This window comes from Charadrius vociferus, unplaced genomic scaffold, assembly GCF_000708025.1.
Source record: "Charadrius vociferus isolate BGI_N301 unplaced genomic scaffold, ASM70802v2 scaffold59, whole genome shotgun sequence".
Classification (NCBI taxonomy): domain Eukaryota; kingdom Metazoa; phylum Chordata; class Aves; order Charadriiformes; family Charadriidae; genus Charadrius; species Charadrius vociferus.
The window spans coordinates 2489645-2511859 of NW_009661371.1; the positions used below are offsets into that span (position 1 = coordinate 2489645).

General features: G+C 39.2%; 1 protein-coding gene across 2 annotated transcripts; it reads right to left on the bottom strand.

The window, feature by feature from the left end:
* Nucleotides 1-941: 941 nt before the first annotated feature.
* PLRG1 (pleiotropic regulator 1) lies at nucleotides 942-16903 on the bottom strand. Of its 2 annotated transcripts, none has more exons than XM_009893697.1 (15): nucleotides 16878-16903; nucleotides 14936-15042; nucleotides 14555-14697; nucleotides 13487-13540; nucleotides 11779-11872; nucleotides 11258-11348; nucleotides 10962-11063; nucleotides 8667-8759; nucleotides 8172-8321; nucleotides 7945-8046; nucleotides 7325-7427; nucleotides 6735-6843; nucleotides 5080-5219; nucleotides 2491-2684; nucleotides 942-1500 (listed from the first exon to the last, which is right to left on the bottom strand). In XM_009893697.1, exons 1-15 carry the CDS (start codon nucleotides 16884-16886, stop codon nucleotides 1441-1443), a joined length of 1551 nt encoding a protein of 516 aa, XP_009891999.1. In that variant the 5' UTR covers nucleotides 16887-16903; the 3' UTR covers nucleotides 942-1440. The 2 variants fall into 2 exon arrangements, with proteins under 2 accessions (XP_009891999.1, XP_009892000.1); XM_009893698.1 differs by having other exon boundaries at nucleotides 13514-13540; nucleotides 16878-16886.
* Nucleotides 16904-22215: the final 5312 nt, after the last annotated feature.

Consider the following 22215-nt stretch of genomic DNA (forward strand, 5'->3'; position numbering starts at 1 on the left):
GATGCTTCAGACAATAGCTATCAACAAGAATTCAGTTATTTATGCAGCGTGGACTTCCTTAAAACAACATTGTCAAACATTCAAATTATAAACAGAAGATCTTCTGCACATTACAAAAGACAAGACACAAATTCTCGTATTACAAACAACACTTAGTTTTACTAGCTTTTTGTAAGCTACATTGCAAGCAACTGTCATTTCTCTAACATAAATCCCAGATTTGAAAGAAGTCAGACTGGCACAGACTAGAAATAATTATTGGGAACTGCTTACTATCAATGCTGTGCCCACAGAAAAATTCTCAGCCATCTGCCCAGCACGAAACTTGCCACTGCAGCTATTAACACTGCTAGCAAAGTTGCCAACAACTGAACGGCCTGATAATGTAACGCTTTTCTCCCCGCAGTGAAGAGCAAGTCTTTTACAGCAGCAGAAAGCACAGATAAGCTGTAGCAAGGAGGCTTACATGTTTACTGCTTGTCATGCGACTGTTTGTAAACACAATGAAAGATTTGTTGCTTCAGGAGTACAAACTATCTTTCAGTAATATTTTTTTATTTATTGTAAATTCCTTCAAAAGACCATGGGGAGACAGCAACATGTAGAATTAAGGCTGGAATGACTTAAGAGCTTTTCCTCTTAGAGCTCAGTTTTAAGAGTTCGCTGTATTCTAATGTCATATATGTTTTGGATAACTGGAAAAAACAAACAGGGGATTTACAAAGAAAGCCAACTGGTCCTAACCCTGCGAACCATGTGATTTGACAGCGGTTCTTGCTATAGAAAGTCGACTCTGAAATGAACTGAGAGAAGATGAGTAGTTGCATATGAAAGCTTTCCTAAGGAAAGAAACACTTTGAAGATCCATTACATTCACGAACACAGCACTGGCAATGCTCAGTGGCTGTGTTTATAAAGAAAACGACATTATTGTTATATTGTCCTGCTTCTTTCTTGATTACTTTATTACTCTAATTTAGTATATATACTGTTCCATTACAGCATATACACTTGACATATGTCCAGTAAACAATACTGGTCTAAAGTCTAAAAGTGTCACTCAAGAAATTTCCAGTAGATGGCTTCTATGCATAAATTTGCAATTAACTTCTGGAGTCAAACAAGGGTCTTCCAGAAAACCTGGCTCAAAATATTTTTAAACTTACACTCAATAGATTCATATAAAAAAGGAACCACCTGCACATCTATCCTTTTCATGAACTATACATGCTCCACAAAGAGAAATTTAACAGCTGCAACTGGTTTGCTGGGATCACACCAAAAAAAGACAAAGAAAAGAGAAATAAAATTTATTATAAAACATGTTGAAATAGCAATGACTTAGCTGACTTCCTGCTCTGCTGTTCTAGGCAGAACAAAATGTGACTAAATGCTCTCAGGAAAGCCAAAACAAAATCACAGCATAAGTATGTTGCGGCACTAAAATCGTTTTCTCTTGATAATTTCTGGTTTCCAGCTGACAGGATGAGTTTCTTCAGTCTAAAGGGAAAAAAGAAAAATCTCATAAGGATAATTTTCAACTTCAAATTCACCTGTAATTAAGGGTGGGTTTAAAATATTACTCACATAGTGTATATATATATATGTGATTTCATATGTCACATTACCTAGTCTACTATGTAATTAATTTAGCCAAATGAAATTTTGTATCACCCCCACTGTCTGAAGTACATGACAATACCTGTTCTGGATATTTTATTTTTTTTTTTTTGCAACAAGGACAAAAATCATGTTGCCAAATGCATTTCAGAAACAAGACTGTAGTGATCAAAGCACAGGAATATGAATTCCAGAGACTGCCCTTCCAGTGATATTTACATCTGTACTGGCAGATGCCACAGAGCCTAAAGTTTGCCCAGTTACAAAATGGATAAAACATTGTTATTCCTTTATATCTAAGAGTTGCTCCAAGTCTAATTCAGTGCAAAAATACTAAGGTTTAATAAAAATCCTTATACTCTTTATATTGAAGACGCACTCCAATAAACTATATAATAATCTATTGTCTTCTCCATTAGTAAATGGATTCAGATTTGAGAACAACGGCTTGAAAATAAGGTATTTAACTCTGAATTCTAAAAATTGTCATGGCAAATAACTAATCTAGATCATATTAAGTAGTACAATAAGTCTTCCAGATTTAATCTTTTTGCTAATCCCCATGTTTTAATGAATACAACCACACACAGTCCCCCTACTGGGGCAATGTATATTATTTTATCAAGATTTCGCCAAACTGTATCATAAGGGACTTTTGCAGCAAAGTCAACGGATCTAAGACTTATTTGTACTATAGCATACAGAAAGAGATTAGGAGTGCAGAAACTAACTACTGTTCTCTTAACATTATTACATACACATTGCTTTCAAATGTTAATAAAATGGACTGTGCACCTCCCTTATTGATATACATAACATTTGAAATCTGTAGATTCAATGAAAACATGTTAAAAAGACACTTCGACCTACCGCAGTATCATCTTCTTTGTACACTTTTATGGTTTTATCAGCTTCAGCAGTTAGCAATCTGCTTTCTGACTGGTCAAAAACACAAGCAAATATTCCTGATTCACTGTCCAAAGAGCCTGGCTGTACAGCGGCATGTACTCTCTGGAAATTGTATCCAGTTCTCCAGTCCCAAAGATGCATAGTACCATTATCAGCTAAAACAAACAGACAAACATATTTAGTATTTTAACCGGTTAATTTGTATTGTTTTTCTAAAAACTGTATCATGAACAACTAAATACATCAGGAATACATCAGCTGCAACACGCAGGTAGAATAGGTCAGTACACCCTACAGGGTTTCCCATTTCCTACTGGTTTCCTTCTTAGTTAAGGAAGGCTGACTGATGGAAGCTTCCTCAGAATTGCGTTTAGTTTTGCATCAGATAACCCAGAGACAATATACTACATCACAAAGCAATTGTAGTAAGTCACTTTGGAAGCAAAGTAAGGACTGGCATTCTGAAGCTCCCTGTTCAGTATCTCCACTAAAACTGAACAGAGGTATCATCCTCTCAAACAGATGACAGACATTAAGGAGTCTGTAATGGTACCTAGGCTTAATGTTTGCAGAGATTCCATTTCAAATACTGTTTAAACCACTGCCAGTATTACTGCTACTGGCATCAGCTACAGGGTATTCACAGCAGTCTGAACCCTATATTCAGAAGGATGCTCTCAAAGCAATTTTTCAGTTACAAAAAACAATCCCCTCCCAAAGCATTATCTAATCAAAACAGATCTACTAAAAATTCCTCCACAGCTGCCAGCTAAACAAGAAATCCAGATGTTTCAAGAAGGGTGCTTCTACAGTAAAATACTCTAAGGTAACCTCAACTTATTTTAATTCAGCTTTAACTTCTTTGAAGTTGTTGTAGATAGCATGAGGACGTAAAGGGGTACGTGGGAATCAACATCCAAACTTAAATTTTTAAAAAAACTCACAAATAAGGTTACTAAAATGATTATTTTTTTTTTTTAGGTAGAGAAGGAACAACTTCTTCCAAAGCCTCAATTAATACTAACACAAAAATGTCCTACAGAGATATTCTAGAACAGTCTTCAAAATACTACAGAATGAAAATGAGCCCAGTCCAGTATTTTGTAAAGTTCTTGTTCTCACTATGAATGCACCAGCAGTCAAATGTGCATAACAATATTTCTGTATGTTTCAGTGAAGTTGTGAGTGCTTGTAGCTGGCTTATGCCATTACATTTCATATAGGGTCCAGTTTTACAAAAAGTGACAGTATTTCCGACAGCTTCCACGTTTAAAAAACTAATTAGGTCTTTAAGTGGTTTGTTTGACCCAAAAACTTTCTGCCTTAAATTATGTTGATTTAAATCAGCATATTACAGTCCTGGTTCATTAATATTATTATGGCCTGTTAGGTTTAGACCCACCAGTATTTAAAAAAAACAAATAAACCTAACCCCCTTTTTTTCTATCAAAAGGGTAGGACCCTCTTTTTGACCGTGTAAAAATGGGACAATTTTCTGATTATCACATTTGGTTGCCTGTTAGAAGATCCAGGTTCAGATCCTGTACAGACTAAGATTTCAATAACACATACTTCCACCAAAATATTTTTATTACAGTGCTTGGGTAACTAATATCTAGAAAAATGCTACCTGCTATATGAGATAAATGTTCTTACATGAAATTATTCAGTATCAGATAGAGAAAGCATTCAGGATTCTCCTCCTACCCCCACAACGCAGATACATGAACACAAACGAGTAGTTCCCAGACTCAGCTACAACTAGTAGCTCACAGACCACTAACAATACTTATCAGCTGATTATTAAATTCTTGAAGCTTTTGAGTGAAAGAATTAAATCGATGTGTCAAAATACACACAAAATCTTCCCACTGGAGCCAAGTGGCTAGTTTCTTAATTTCAGAACACCTGAACATATAACATTACTGAGTAAACATGGTTTTGATTCACAGAACCAAATAAAATTTGGAGACTAGCTGTCAATCTTTTGAACAATACAAAAATCAGAAAATGTGTGCAAGAAGCTTCAAGACAACAGAACCAATGCATTTGTACTGCATAAAAAAGTCCCCAGGGAAGTGTTCACATGTAAACAGTACAGCAAGCTTTGCAAGATGCTTCTATATCCTCTATCCATTCTCACCGCATCAACATGTTACTAACAGAGAGCAGCCAACAAAGAGCCAGATGTCTCCCAGGCAGCTTCCAATTTCCACACCACTCCTGAGGGGACACTAATGATTCAGACTCAGGAGATCATAGAGGATGGACTCTGGAGCCTTGCAGCAGCAGTCAACCGAGAAGAGGAAACCTCTTCCCTGCTGTAGATTAAAAGTCCTTTCAAATACATTTTTATGCGTGCAGCTCAGTAACACCCAAGAAAATCGCCCTACTGTAGCCCTACTCACTACAAAAAGAAGCTGTATGCTGTACCAGGCTTATAGGCCCCGATAAAGGAGAGCTCAGCGAGCATCTTTGTCTAAGGACCTCCAGCCATGCATACGTAGCGGAGCAGAGAAGGGAAATCTGAACGTGTATTTCTCATTTTACCTCCTGAGACCAGAACACCATCGGAATTTACAGCCAGCGTGTTGATAATAGCATTGTGACCAGAGAGGTTCTGAATGAAATTTCCATCTGGGAATTTCCACTGTTTAATATTATCTGGAGAACCAGATGCAAATGTGTAACTGCAAGAAAATAAGCACAGTGTATTAAAGTTCAAAACAGCTGTAGGGATAGCAGACATCCTTCAGCGAAACTACCGTTAAATGCTAGTTGCAAAGTTACTTAATACTGAAACTGCTTTCCTGACATTTTTACTTTGCATAAAATGAAGCAATTTTATGAGGTCATGAGTTACCTCTCTGCTTCCTTTCTATTCCACAGACCACCTAAACTTTTTAAATCCTATGCCATATAGGATCTCGATATGCAAACAAACATTAAAAAGGCACATTAAGTCAGTTGTTATTCTGGCAAATTTTCAGGTATAAGGGCAACATCAGCAAAGGTATCAGGAAAAAAAACGAAACAAAACCCCCAGTATTGGCCAGTCCTCTAAAACTACATGACCAAGTATAAAGCACTGCAAAAAAGTGAACTGTGAAAGACAATTTGTTTTACTGAGTTACCCTAAAATAATCAATTCCCTCATTTTAACATGTCGAAGCAGTTAACGAGGTTATTTGGATAAGACATACAAAATCCTGTATCAATACTTTCAGTTGCCACAAAGTCTAAGTGACCTGCTTCTATTTAATAGATTCATCAAGAACAAAATAGATTATAAGGAAAAAACACTGGAATATTAAAAAATATAGAAATACTGTAATATAAAAAAAATACTAAGCTGACAGTTGCTACTGCTTCATAAACAACACTTCAAGTCTTTTTTCAAAGACTGATGAATCGGAAACCAGACTTTTTTTTGGCAGAATATAAGTAAAACTAGGGTTTTTCTCTGCTATAGCTAACAAGCATAGCGTGAGATTTTTATAGTTTTCTTTCAGACATAGGTTGGATCAGAACTGATTCATATCAAAGAATCTGAATTTCTGCACTGACAGAATTTCACCTTAAAATATTGAAGGTACAGAAGTATTGCAGTTCTATGTGAATTTCTTTTCTCCATTGTTTTAATGGGGATTTATCTGAAGAGGCAACTGATGCATCAAAATATAGTATCTAAATTCAGAGTACTTTCAACACCACCTGCTTCAAAGATTAATTACTTACAAGAAGCTTCTTTTCAAGGTCAGTTAAAGTGTCTTGTGCAGTGAACCACATATTCAAAAAAACATTTTGTAATAATCACTGTCTCATTTAGCATTATTCCCACACGTGCCATTTTACAAAACCACTTCACTTTCTGCTAACAATCATTCAGTTACACATTTATTACTAGCCTTGCAAGCCCAGTGTCACTGGTTTCCCCAACAACTGTAATCCAAGGGACATACATAAGAAATTGTCCGACGTAAGACATTCTCACGATTGCTAATGTACACTAGTGCCAATACTTGGGGAGCACAATCAGTATAGCAAAGATATTTTAGAACTGACATGTACATTTTCACAGCATTTTAAGCTCATTAGTTTTTCACATTATTATGCCCTACCATTCAAATCGTTGCTCACACTGGCTTTCTGTCAACATCAAATGTTATGAACTGTGAAAGTGTTAAAGAATGAGGAAAACTTACTGTCTCGGATGTAGCACTACTGCTCTTACAGATTTCTTGTGATTTGTTAAAGTAACACGAGTTTTTCCTGCCACTAAATCCCACAGCCGTATGGTAGTATCATGACTGCCTGCAATGAAAAGAAAATAAAAAATCGTAGAAACCATCATGTTGATTCTATCATCACTATTACTTTGATAAGTCAGTCAAAACTTTATATGCGAAAGAGAAAAATATTATTAATGTTTGTTACAAAAATGTGATACTAATACCACCTCAGATAAGATGCTGGGTTGCAATAGTCAGGAAACAAAGATGCATATAGTCAGAAAGCAGAAAATGCAAGTCTCAATACATATTACAACAAAAAGTGTACACACCAGAAACAAAGGAAGTGCAGAAAAACATTCAAACAATGCGTAGTTATATTTGCTTAAACGTACCATTAATAGTATGAAATAACCATTGCATGGCACATTTTCAACAGAAAACTAGTAAGAGAAATTGAATAAATTAACAAAGATAACATTATGAACCTCACAATTACTAAGCAGACACATTCACAATTACATTTTACAATCATATAACTTGTGAAACCACACCCATTATACCTGTAATAATTTGTGGTTCTGCAGCTTGGCATTTCACTGTCGCTACTGCATTCGTGTGTCCTGACAGCGTGTGCACGCTGGCTTTCGTCCTCACATCCCAAATCTAGGATTTCACAGTAAAGAAGTCACGGAGGTCAATAACAGGTGTATATTCAATGTACGTTAGGCACTGTTATTGATTACATTAATTCCTTGCCATAGTTCTACAGATTTAACAATGGTATTTAGGTTGGGGTTTTCTCATCCAACAACTAATGACACAACTGGCTCAGCGGGCAAATTTCAAGGGGAGCAGGGAGCCTGCCACTAAATTTCTAGGCATAAAGATAACAAAGTCACCACAAAACCATACTATCTTCTAAATACAACAAAGCAATGTTATATGTACTATGTAGTCTACCTACCAAATTAAGAAAGAAAACATTCTCCTGAAGTGACACTGCATTTTTGTGTATCCAAGCTTCAGGTTTTATGAACAACAGAAGACAACGTTAACATAAATCTTGGTATTTTCATCTTGATTCATGTTAACTTTTGGTAAGCATTCACTTTTACAAACAGAAGCTACTGAAACACACTGACATATCAAGATGTGAAAATGTTAACAATGCTATACTTACACGTGCTGTTGAATCTCTGCTACATGTCACCAGTACATCTATTGTTGGATGCAAGTCTAAACCATAGACAGCGCTTAGATGACCATGGTAGTGTCTGATAACCTAGATGAATAAAAAAAAAAATAAATGCACACACGCTAATCGGATATTTGAAAGACTATTCTAAATGCTTCGATTTTTATATTTGTCACCATCAAGTTACTCCAATTAAAGAAACTACAGCTTACCTTATTGTATTCAAGATCCCAGCACTTCACTTGTTTGTCTTCTCCACAAGAAAAGAGGTATGGACTTCTTGCACTTACTATCACCCCTCGTACAGTACTGATGTGTCCCGTCAAAGACAATTTCAATTTGCCACTAGCAAGGTCCCAAATCTGCATCAAAATTAGGTATTTTGAGGTAAACAGGTAAAAGCTACACATTGGTAGTCTGGGTAAACGTCCCAGATGTAACTGATCGTGCTGCATTTTAAATTGAAAATTATAAATATCATAAAGGTTTGCTCTCCAACTACTAACATGGAATAAATGAAGTCTCAAGAAGTAGCAATACTCCACAAATCCTTTACGACAAGGTAAGAAAAAAAAAAATATTCTGCATGTCATTATTTGCAAGCAGTAACCAAGAAACTGTTTCCAAGGGCTGAAGTCTTTTTTAAAATAAGACACCAAAAAACCACCCCCAGCAAACTTTGTCAGTGATTTCTTCTAACCTCTTACCTTTATAGTTCTGTCGGCAGAGCCAGTAACAAACCACTGATTTCCTGGTTCTACTGCAATGCATCTCACCCAGCCCAGGTGACCACTGATAACCTTCAGAAAAAACAAAAATGTTTCTAAATCAGAAATAATACACATACATCTGTCAATATAATTTTTATTCTCCAACACTGGATTTCGTTAGTATTCCCCAAGAAATGCTTGCTCCCCAAAAACATTAAATTAGATCTGAAGAGAGCTTGATTTCTACTTTAGTTAAATGAATAGACTACTGGAAATTCACCATCATACACCAGAGTTGGTGAACTTGCACTACAGAAAGACCCTGCTCCTATAAGCAACTTTTCCAAATCCTTTGAGAGACCATAACACTGTGGCTCAACACTTGAGGCTTTGCAGAGAAAGACTTTACTTAAGCACAAGTTCCTCATGCCACTGTATCGTGCTTATACAATAACAGTTAAAGAACAATTATATAAGATCTTGGCTATTAAATCACATTACCATATAATAGCTAACTCTCAAAGCACACCACTACCTCCCCAAATAAGGGATAATATGAGTACGTCAGAAAGTTTCTGGTAACAAAACACTGGAGCACAGATCTCACAAGCTCTATCAACACACGGCTTGCTTACAGCAGCCTTTGTTTCTCTAATTTCTCTGAAGTCAGACAGCTAAAATCAAAACATACATTTGGTTTCACTGGATGTCATATTTCACGTACTGTCATACAGCTCATTTCAAAAGATGTAAAACAAAACAAAAGTTCTTGGGCTGAATTAAGGCAGAAATATTTTGGAAAACTAAAGTGGATGCTTCTGACCAGATGAGACCACAGCCACATACACTTGAGATAGTTGTCTGAATTCTTCATAGTCTAGGAATAGAAATGAGCATTTCCAGGGGAGAAATATAAGAAATAATTCGTCTGACCTATTCTAAATCCCCATGTTTCACAAATGACTTCAAACCAAGCTTAGGAAGACCAGTTAAAATGCAGACCTTAAGCAACAGACAAAACAAAACTGACATTTGGTGTTCCAGCTATGCTTCTGAGTTGCTTGAACAAGCTTTTATCCCACTGAGCAAGCATTTTGACAGCAAACCTCCACTAAAACTGTTAACATGCAGAATTAGTACAGTGACTTGAATTGTATTAACACTCTCTCTCAAAAGAAAGTGCTCCTAACAAGTAGGCATTTTTTATTTGTCTACCTTCAAATCCCTCACCGGTTTATTTTGGTGCCTTTTTGTCAAATTGCATTTGCCTTAAATTTTATATAGAGCACATTCTAACACTGCTGTATTCAGAAAACCTACATATTCCTTTGAGCTCAAGTGTTTTTAAAAAAATTACTTTGAGATTAGCTTTAAGATTTACAACTAATACAGCATTCAGGACTCTTCTGAAGATCTAAACGCCTACCTATGGTGCTATATTTAGATGAACAGTGCTAAACGAATACAATTCTGATACTTGAGCATGAGATTTTTAAATATCAGGAAAGCCTAACATTCCTAAAATATTCACCCTTTCTCAGAGAAAATACGAAATTGCTTGAGTTTCATAGTAAGAATCAGTCGCTTAGAAAAAAAAACAAAAAACACGTTCAAACAGATGCACCTGAAAGTTAAAAAGATCTGAACCAATACATAAGCTTTGAGATTTTCCTTTCAACTCAGCTACCCTGCCATACTCATCACCAAAACGTTTAAAGATGACAGATTTTGAGGCAATGGCTATTTTTACTCCCTAAGAAAATTAAAAGGCAAATCAGACTAATCCAAAAAGAAGACTAAAAGTCAAGCAGTCTAAACTACAGCGATTTGTGATTGCGCCAGCTTTTTTCCCCATTTTCATAGCAAGTAAAAGTCTGTCTGACTCAGACACCAACTGCCTTTAAGTGTTTCCAGAGACAATTTCGTTACATTAGCATTGCTAGACTATTTTTTTAACATGTTACTAGTTTCAAATTTTGCACCTTGTCTTTGAGTTCCTCTACCAAAGAATCTGACTAGAAAAAACAAACTCTAATGAATTTGTAATACAGCTAAACCTATGTAAACAAAAGGGTAAAATTAATAATGCTCACAAAATAATTTACTAACCAGAAAAATGCTTGTAATCTAATCTCTTTGTTCTTTAAGGACAGAATGCACATATATATCTCAGTTGTGACCACTTTTCATTTGATTTCATTTTTGTGAATGAGAAGAGAAATTATGCTTTGAAGTCTTTATAGAACATAAAATACTCATTTACTTTTATATGCATGTTCATGTTATACTTACCCTGTACAGTTTCCAAGGTGGATGCCACTGAGGTTTGGGCATGGTTGGAGCCTTCTTTGCCATTAACGCAGTATTTTTGTTTCCACCGGCTTCCACCATAGCCTGTAAGTTAAAAGGAAAGTTACTCTTATGCTTTATAACTTACCTCTTTGTGTAAAATCTAAAGCCTTCTCCTTCTGACATCTCAACATTGATTAAATTTAGTCAGTCAGCAGATGTCCACACAACACAAACAAATCCAGAAGCAATCTGGTGAACACTATATAGTTCTCACATCAGATGCGCAACAAACTCACCACGGACATTCCAGGAGGCTGCGAACGCTCGGATATTCCAGCATGCCTGTAAATATCACCCACACCAGCAGCTGTCCGGTTTGCATCCATCCTAGGTTGAATGAAAATGGTAGGTGGATTGGAATCAACTTTGTCTTTCACGAAGTGATAAGGTATCAGAGGGCTGCATCCAGTCAAGTGCTGTACATCTCCAAGGACGGAGACTCCACAACCTCTCTGGACAACCTCTTCCAGTGCCTGATCACCTCAAGGTAAGACACCCACAAAAAAAAGCCTCACTTTTCTCGTATCTAAACAGGATTTCCCTCATTCCAACTTCTGCCCATTGCATCTTATGCCATCCAAGAAAAAAAAAAAAACATACAGAAAAACGATGCCTGGCTGCAATAAAAGTAAATTCTTTAAACATTTTATAAATTATAGCATTCAAAATACTCAAAGTAGTTCTTATTCTGCCTGCTGTGTTTTGCCTTGAAATTCCCACAGATAACAAAAGCGTTTATGAAGTAACACAGCAGTACCTGGACTGAGAAGCAGGAAGTGCTACGGCTAAGGACTGTGCTGCAGATTCACTAGGCATCCTCTGGACCTTAGTATCTGCTGTCAGAGCCACACCTTGAAAAAAATAACACAGCAAAAGCAAAGACAACTCTGTTAAAAAGAAAATTCAGACGAGAATATTACACAAGCACATACAGCTGCAAACCAGGGCTTGTCACACCCCTGTAATATTAAATCCCATCATTCAACAATATTATTTTTCACATGCAAGTCAAATCTACTAAAATTTTTATTTTGGCCGAAATTCTTTCCCTCTTCATTCTACTACATACGTAGGTACACAATTTCTAGAGTAGAAAGCTATATGATTTTTTTAATTGGAAAAAAAAAGCCTACCTAGGAGAAGCATCCATCTTTTCATCCAGCTTCAACTACTATGGAAATACAAATATCACAGAAAAAAAACACGTTCTTGAGAAGTATTTGCTAACTTAGGTCCTTTAGTGCAGTTTATTATGCCATCCCTATGTGGTGGTCAGTATCATACAGTGATGCCAGAACTACAAAAGGCTTAGTCCTACTGAAATAAGAACTTCAGACTACAACTTACAATTTGTAACATCTCCCTAAGAAGAGCAGATCACTTTTTTTAAAATCTAAAAACTTTGCAAAGTGTAGTTCTGGTGCAGACTGGTGAATCTATTCCACTCCATCTTCTGTTTTTCTTTCCCTAACCAAAGTTTGGCAGTTAACAAAGCCAATATTTGGGCGAGATATCCAGGTTAAAACAAGAAACAACAAAGAAAGAAATTTCATTTTTAACCATGACTTATCTGATTCTATTAAAACAACACTGAACTTGAAGAAACGTCTGGGAGCAAGTCTTGTCCCGACAGTTACAGTCAACTATGCACGTTTTTTTAATGACTGAGGGTCCATTGAACACTCACATTTGTTAACTTGCAAATCAAGCCACAACACATTTCCCACCATACTGTAATAAACTTAAGCACTAACAGTGAAAGATCAACAGCTAAAACTAAGCTGCTACAGGGAGAGAGCAGGACTGATGACAGTAACATTTAGCAATGGCCAATGTCATAACACAGAAACATAACCCTTCCAAGCACAGACAAAACCAAATGAAACTAAAATCATTAGACCCCAATGTCTCTTTCTCAGAGCAAGGTGGTGATACCCACACCTTTCTGCTCTAGTAAGGAAAAGCAGGATATATTCCCTCTTGTCATTCAAAGTCCTTCTAGCTGGAACCCCCCTCCTTGTACACAACAAAATTCTAAGAGCAGCTCCACCACAACAGTGGAGGCACCAGGGATCTGTGGGTCTTGGCAACCTCTCCAAGAGAAAGAGGACCACAATATCAGAGAGGGGATTCCTAGAATGTTTTTTGATGATGTTACCACAGGAGGTGAAATCTCATAGAAATGAATGACCATCTCACAGCAAACTCACATCCACTGAGGCTTAGTGAGAAGACACTGCATCTGTGTACCTACTAAATCCTCCTACCTCCTATCCCAGAACATTTATCAGCCACAAAACCTTCTGCATCAATACTATGAAAGTATTGATGAAGAAATGGCAATTCCCACTAATAAGGGCTATAAATTCAAAGCAATGGGAAGCCTGCTCCTGCTAGGATGGAGGACGCCTACTTCTGACAGGAAGGCAAAAATCCTAGGCAAACACTCACAGAATTTTACTTACCAGGCCCAGGTGGGTATGGATGTGTACCGGTTATCAAATACTCAAGTTCTTGTCCTAAAGAGCAACAAAATTTCATATTAATAATTAAATTTTATACTGCACTCCAAATGATGCACTCAAACAGGAGCAGGTCACACACAGCAGAAGGAACCAGCAATCACTTCTAATATACTACACTTAGACATTTCTTATTTTCATTAATTTCTTTTGTTCTGGTCAACTCGGTTTTCAAAAATTCAAGACTCAAATAACATTTTTAAAATACTGATGCCACTTGTTATTAAGAAGGACTCTCCCTCAAGAGAAAAGCTGTCATACTGCCAAAGATGCCTTTTGAAATAGATATCATGGAAAAGGATTCAAGTACACAAATAGCATGGGTGTCTGAAACCTAAGCTAGTCACAACTCACTGTGCGTGGTATCAGGACAGAAAAATTCTCCTTAAAATATTTTTCATTATCTCTCAATATCTTTTATTCTCAGAATACTTCCAAATAAAGTACCTTGAAAAAATAAATCACCTAAAGTAAGGCAGCATTTGGCAGAAGTTTCTGTATGGGATCTACCTACTACATACACATTTTATACATAACCAAACATAGGTTGGGAAAAAAAAAAACCACCACAGATTTAAAATAAAGATTTCCCTGTTTTAATAGCTGCACACCTGAAAAAAATCTATGAAACAAAATAAAGAAAAAAACAAAAAAGCATGTCCTTGACCATCACGAACTTGTAAAAAGAAGAAATACATTACTGATCTTTCTGTTTCTAGCACTTAAGAACAGCACACAGTAGCGTTACCATAAAAAATTACTCATTTTACTAATGAGTTACTGTAAAAATTTCACAGGACTATACTATTCTTTTGTTAAAACAAACTTCCTCCTTGTTCTGAATCACTTCTTGCAGACCCTAGCAAGAAAAATAGCAAACAATAAGAAAAATGGTATTTTGATTTCTGTCTCTACCTCCAATGGATTAACATTAGACTGCATTCTTCAGATTTTACATCAGCGAGGCTGTCACAAAAGAAAAGACAGATATAGCACTAGGAGCAAACTAACCTTGATTTCCAGAATACTGTTTGTGTCCATAAGGATCCCCGGTGTTTGGGCCTCCTTTCTCTCTCAAGTTTTCTTTGAGAGTAGGCATATGTAACACTGAGCCGTACTCTGTACGCAGCTTGACTGCCATCTTTACTTTGTGACTGTTGGAAGAGTAAACCATAATCCTGATTAAACCTCGAGTTCGGAACTGTTATTCGGTTTTGAAATACTTTAGAGAAGGTTTATACAAATTGCTTTACAATTCTAATGTTCTTTCCTCCCTCAAGACTACACTCTTAACTGTACAGAAATGTCTGAACTTCTGACCTGGATGAAGCAATCGCTAATATAATCTAAAGTTTTGAGGCATACCAGTTATTCACTAATTGCAGTGCTTACCTTTCTTCATCTAATGGAATAGGCTTGGCATTATCAGCTACAAACATATCATGGGTTCTCTTCAAAGATCTGAACACAAGTGTGTGCACAGAATGCTTTTGCACTTCCTAAAATAAAATAAAAAAAGAATATTTAAATACATTTGGATATAATTAAATGAAAAATTGAAAATGCAAACATAAATTGAACTGAGTAGCAATTTCACACTTCAGTACTGTTAGACAATACAGCACTATTTAGTTCACAGAAAACACCACTCTTGGAAACTAAAAAAAAAGTTAAGTTTGTCTGTTAACTGTTTTAATTCAGTATCTATTCAAAATAACACTCATTTTCTTGGAAACTGCCCAGATTTTGAAAAGCAAGCCAAAAACTTTAATCCAACTTTCTGCACTGGCTTCTACCATGACAAATCCATGAGCATGCAAGCTTTTTCCCTCGTGCTTTCTAGTTCTGTTTGCATACGTAGGCAATCAAGTAACCTATTCTGAAAACATTCCTGTAAATTTTATTTCACTACCACCATAAAAAGAACAGGGGGAATCATCAGTTTCTGTGTACATACTCAAAATGTCATTCAGGAACTAACAAGCAGCATTAAAAAGCCATTAACTTACATAAAATATTTGCTTATGACCAGCATGATTCAGTTTATTAATATTTTCCTCCAAACAGACAAAAAATTCGTTAGAGATCTCGGCCTGCTTGCTTACGTATAAAACCAAACTCTCTGCATGCCTGTATTTGTTCTGTATGTCATACAAACAACGACAACAAACTGGAAGCTACATTAATAACTTTTGGCATTGGACATCACTCAGCTGCCCAGTCTCCAAGACTCATTACATAGATGCTTTCCCTGTTAAGCTCTTTGTAGGTTCTGTGGGTTCTGCTTTCCTGTCCTGGAAGCTGTCCACTCATGAATCCATTCTGCAGTGGCTGTTACCCTCCAAACTCAGTAGCACCTACACAAAGTGTTCGCTCTGTCTCTTTAAGCTCCTGCAAACCCAGGTATCAAGTAAAAAAAAAAACAAAACAACCAAACCCAGCACTTGGAATTAGGTTAGGAATTTCATACAACTGGAAAAAGAAATAAGAATTACAGTAGCTAATTACTATTCAACAACAGCAGCTGTCAAAACCACCACAGAAGTAGCAGATAACGCAATGCCTCCCCAATAGGGAAGAAGCATCTACAAACATTTTTTGACAGAGACACCACTCCGCAAAAAAAAAGCTAGTAGTGTTACGTGAAGCAGCAGTCTTTGCATTTTCTTCCATGCTCCTGACAACAACACTTGCTTTTAGAAGTGCACGATATTCACTCCACTATTCCACAGCCTATAAAACAGGTGGCTTTCTCCCCAGCTTTATTTCCAAGCCAAAACAGCTACCGTTTTCTTGACTAGCTGACAAAGCCACTAAGTCACTGGAGGCTGGCCATCACAGCACACCCCCCCCAGCACCAATTCCGCACCCGGCGTTAAGCCTGGCAAACCAAAACTGCCGCCTGCTGCTTGCTTCTGCCCCAGACGCACACGGCTCACGGCCCCGCACCACGGCCCCGGCCAGGCTGAGGCCACAGCCCTCATAACCGGCGAGAAACACCCCTACCGCTCCCTGCTGGCACCTCGCTGTCCGCCGGGGTGGACTGGGCAGGGGCTGGGAAGGCGCACGGACCTCCACGGTCTGTCCCCACCGCGGCGCTTTCGTACCAAGGGGGAAGTGAGGGTGACGGGAGCGGCGCGGGGTGCGGTAGACCCCCTTTCCTTTCCTTCCCTTCCCTTCCCCTCCCCCGCCCGGCCCACGGGCCCAATCCGCCCCGCTGCCCCGGCAGCGCTCTCCAGTCTCGCCCGGGGCACCCCAACGGCGAGGCAGGCAGGGCTCGAGGGGCACAGCGGCCGCCGGCCGACACCACCCCTCACCCTTCCCCGCCCCTCACCTCCACCATGGCGCCGGCGAACTCCCACCGCCACGGCTCTCGGCGGAACGCTATGGAGGCACTTCCGGCGCCTGCTCCGCAACGCACCGGAAGTGACGCACCGCGAGGGGCGGGTTACATAAAGAGAGGGGCGTGGTCTGGAGGCGGGGGCGGGGCTTACCAGAACCCTCGCTGCAGGCCGGGGGTCGGGGGTTCGAGTCCCGGGGGCGCTGCGGGAGCGCGGGGCCCGAGGGGGGAGGGAAGAGAGAGGTGCCCATGCGGGACACGCTTCTCCCAAGCGCCGCCCCCCGCGACGGGAGGGCTGCAGTGACGGGTACCGACCAGGAGAGTGCAATATTCAGCTTTGTGAGAGGCACCGGGTATCTTGCTGAGCCTGCCCCAGAGCGATGAGGGTGTAGGGGACATCTGTGCAATGGTTTCCCACGCTGAGGGACTGAATACGCTCTGGTCGGCCTGATTTTGCAGAAATGCTTGGGCTTTGCAGTTGTTTTGGGTCGTGCAGCTGCAGCTTTTAAGTGTTATTTCCTTTGTGAGTTCTGAAGGAACCGGGAACCACACAAAATGAGGGGGATGTGGGAAAAAGAGTGCCGAGTCTGAAACGCAACCTCTAAACCAAAGAAGACAGTGTGATACGGGACGCTAACCGTTATACCCGGTAACCGCCTCATGGATAAAGTACCTTTAATTCGGGTGCACAGGGCCTCCTCTGGAAGGGGACCGCAGTTGTGGCCGAACCAGCGGCACCGCTGTCCCTCCTGGCGAGGAGCGTGCTTACCGAAAGGGCAGGGCTCGGAGTTCTCAAAACGGATCCTGACGCTCCAGCAGATTTTTCGCTTGCCTTCACGAGCAGAATAACCCAATGCACCTGCGCAAAGCACAAATAGGCACCCACTTTCTTCACGTATAACTCATCTGCTCTTAAAGCCAGGTGGTCTTGTCCCCCCTGCCTAAAGCTGGGATTTAATGAGCGCATCTTTTGCAGCCCCACCATCGTGTTGCTCTTCTTTACCACTCTGCAGCCACTTGCTACATCTGCCCGCGTGCCTGAGCTGTGAATGGCTTGCAAACTGTTTGGGGGCTAAAAATAATCTAGTGCAACATCCGTTGGTTCAAACCTGTCCTCTTTGTTACTCAGAGGATGGCGTTAGCCTGGGATTATTTCCGGCACACGAATTGCCTGCTTGACGTAACACCCATCTCTTCTGTTTTCTGGAGCTGACGGATCATTTCTGGCGGCTGCACTGGGGGTTTATATTTAATTATTTAGGATACGGGGATAGCTAGAAATGTGCTCCACGTGGCTTTGACCCCCAGTGCCTGGTCTGGGGTCGAGGTGGGGGTGAGATGTCCATTACTCCCTGCCACTAACAGTGCCGGCTCAGTTTCGAGCCAAGCCAGCCAGGTTTCATGTTTAACAGGAGGACCTATTTTGGTAATCCCTCCGGTGATGCCGGGCATCCCTGCTGGGTTTCGGAGCCTCCGGTAAAGGTCAGCATGGCACCTGGAGGAGGGGGAGCATCGTCTGTCCTTGCTTAAAGTGCGAGCTAGAGTGGAAACTCCAGGGGGCAGTGTGTCAAAATGGGGCAAGTCTGTTGCGTCCTCCTGGGCTGGTGAGGTTAGACTGAAGATACACAAGGTTTAAAAAGGAGATTTGGGGAGCAAGGGATTTCAAACCATTGTTTTTTTTAAGTTTACACACAGAGTAGCGTGTGCCTGTTGATTGGTCAGTTGACAGATCCGTGGATTTGCTGTGTGGAAATGGTTTAAGGGCTAATCTCTGGCAACATGCAGAGTGTCACAATACCGTTGTTTCCTTTCTATTGTCTGTTAAAGGAAAACAGGCTTGATTTTTTGTCTGCCTTTTTGAAGGAAACCAAATTTGAAATACAGACCCTTGTAACAGTCCAGGACAAAAATTCTCCATTTATATTTTGTGAAAAAACTTCACTCGTATATGCTGTGTATTACTATTGTTATTAGTGTTCACACGGCCCTGTAGTTGTTCTCATTTTTTTACAAGTAAACATTCTCCTCAGAAATTTGTAATCTCAGCTTATTTCCAGGTGTCCTTCTAACGCTTTGGAAAATTAGAGGACGAATTAATCTCTGTAATAATTTTTTCTAGAAGATTTAGTCTAAGGTGAAATTTAATCCCAGAACTTCAATAAATCATGTCAGCAATATTAATTAGAATATGCACTTTATTCATTTTCTTTATTACATGCAGCTACTTGATGTCTTCTTGCATGTCAGCTACAGCTGCAATTCCGGAAATAACAAACTATGTAATTTTTTATAAGTCACTACTTAGAAGAAGGTGACTAGTTAGTTACCTGTGCTTTTAGTGCTGTTTTAAGGTCAAAGTGAACAGCCCCACTCATAAATATTTAAGAACTTGCTTGCTTCCAGAACATGAAGATAGCATTAATTCTCATTTACAAGAACCCTTTGAAGTAATATTTGTTACCGGTAAAAGCAAGAAATTAGGATGTTCATCTCAGCAGAGATGAACATTTAAGTTTACAGTATTCTTTTCGTAGTACGACGCTATTACAACACTAGTTGTTTAAAAGGACATTTCTAAATCAACTGCTATTTTTAAATTTATTTTAGCAAACACTGTAGCTCATCGTGGCCCAAGAAGGTTTTGTTCCCCCACTCCAAGACCACCTCGGGGGGCACACTGGGCTCTGAAGAGCCGTGATCCAGTGACCGTGACTCGCCGATGGGGGTTTGTGTAAAGAGGGTTGCACCACTGGCAGGCACGGCGGCACCACAAACACAAGGGGCACGAGCAAATAGTCATTCCTCAAAACACACACATACGCCTCTGCCAGTAAGTGCCTCTTCAGTACAAAAATACTGTACAAAGGGATGTCCGGGAACACCATCAGGTCCACGTTGTGTTATTAGAAGTCCTAATAGCACGTGTGTTTTGGTGTGTTAACTACCACGTTAACTCCGGGAACAGTTTCTCATTAACCGTATGAGTTGGAGAAGGCAATATGAAGGGAAAACGATTAGGTGTCCCGTTTTGAAGAGAAAGCCTCTTTGATATCATTTTTAGAAGAAATTTAAAACATGGTTTTGGTTATTCATAAGCCTTCATTCAATCCTTAGAAAGTGTCAGCCTAACCGTAATGGTTGCAAGCATGAGAGAAAAAATTACATCTCATAACCAGCTTGTTAACTAATGTAGATTATGTTCTGCTACCAAAATGTTTTTCTATATATGTGTATGTTTGCTGGTATAGTTTGCTCTGTATGCAGTTCCAGATTTGGACTTTTTTTCTGATAAAACTCTGCAGGCAAAACCTTTGCAGTGTAGACAAGGCCTCTGCTTACCAGATGAGCAGTCGCCCCATACCCATCCTGGGGCATCTGCTCATTTCACACAAAGCCGGAAACCCTCTGTGGTATGACATACACGTGTCATTCATGGTAAATCCCCAGGCCGACACAACCACTCTTGGGGAAGCCAATGAAACCTACTGGAGCCGGGAGGATCAAAGGCTGAGTTCCAAAGGGGAAATCCCATCTGCAGGCAGATGAAGCCTGGGGTTTTCCCGTGCTGGGACTCTGCAGCGGGCTTGGGGGTCATTCGGTCCCCAACATCCTCTGCACAGACACAACCACGCTTCTTCATAGCGGGGTGAAGAGTACTTAATGCCTGAAGAAGGCACCGAAGTTACTGCAGAGCATGGTGATGGTTTCAGAATGGATTTAGGACAAATATCGTACATGAGCCAGGATAATTTAAGAGTAAGTTTCTAGCTCAGGACTAGTGAGACCTCGTTTTAGTTCTGCTGTATCACGAGCTACCCCTAAAGCCTGGGCAAGGGTTCAGCATCACTGTGTCCCTTCCTTATACGTAAGATGAGGGTGACTGAACTTCCCTCAGAGGTACATGGGGGGAAAACTGCAGTTAAGGTTGGGAGATGCCCAGAATCAGTGATAATGTCTTGACTAGCATCTTTAAGTGGAAATAACATGTTAATGATGTCAGTTTTGGCCTTAGGCAGAGTTCTTTAATGCCTGTAGGGAGAAGCTTGTGTTCTTCCAAATCTAATAGTGTTGGTGATGTCCTCATACGAGGGATCAAATTCAGTGGAGTTAGGGCTCCTTGAGCCATGGCTGATTTTGGTCCAAGCTGTTTAATAATTAAACCAGTCAGGTTAAACAGTTTTTGTGTTTCAGGAATCTCCATAGTTTACAAGAATTCTGACAACAGCACAAATACAGGAAAAAGGCCTAAACCAAGCAATTTTAGCTGTTCTCATCTTTTTTACCATAAAGTCTCCTGCTCCATCAAATTGGTCTTTGAAATGGAACCTCAGCTCACTGTTTGTGTCTCTTCATGTCTTCAGACATCAATATGAATGACTTCAGAAAAGTGTGCTGGCCCTCACTCAGCCCAGTTTATTTAATTCAGTATATTATGAGCATTTATAATGCACAGGAAAATCACAGGATATAACCAAAATGTTTAAACTCTGCTAATATGAAGGCAGCGATACGCCGTACTCTTTTAAAGCATCAGAAAGCATGGAGTGTTCCACTATGATTACAAATAACTTCATGCTGTATTCTTTTAAAAGATTATTAAAAATATTTAAATAAGGTCTGACAGATATACTTTTTGCATTAAAAAAGGAAATTAATATGTAAAATTTAATTATTTTACTTAATTTACATTGTCATACTGCTAAAGTAATGGAATAGCATTGTTTTATGCTCACAATATTAATCTGGTCTTTAATTAGATCAAAACAATGTTTTTATTCAAAATTATTAATGTAATAAACATAATATACTCGTTGTTGCTCTTGTGCTTAAAGAAATCCAAAGACTTGCATACCTATCCAGGCAACATCAGAACTATTTAGAAGAACGTAGCAGTCTGTATGATGTGAGTTTAATTCAAATTTAATACGATATTTCTGAAACATTCAAATTTTCAGCAGAGGGGAAAAAAAGGAGACATCACAGTGTGACATCTGATGATGTTTCTTTTCTTTGGATGTTCACCTTTTCAGCTGTTTTGAGAGACTTGTGATTTTTGAGAAAACGGTAACCTTGTGTAATCTGAGCAGGAGGTACTTTTAAGGATTTAAACATCTGTTTGATGCCAGCATCAACAGAGGTCTCTGGGACATGTAGATAAGAGTTGTCCAGAGAAATTGCTCAACAACAAATGTATTCAGGCACACAGTGAAGAGAAAGGTTGAATATTAACAGAGATACAGTGATTGCTCAGATGGGTTGGTCCTATCACCGTCAAGCTGGGAAATTAGGGTTGCCGCCTATATATAGGAACAGAGAGGACCTCTTCCTGTCA

Coding starts and splice junctions, on each gene's coding strand:
- PLRG1 (XM_009893697.1), bottom strand. Junction 11,064..11,257: donor AGCCTCCTGGAATGTCCGTG/GTGAGTTTGTTG, acceptor TTTAACTTACAG/GCTATGGTGGAAGCCGGTGG. Junction 2,685..5,079: donor TGGTGTTCTGGTCTCAGGAG/GTAAAATGAGAA, acceptor TGTTTGTTTTAG/CTGATAATGGTACTATGCAT.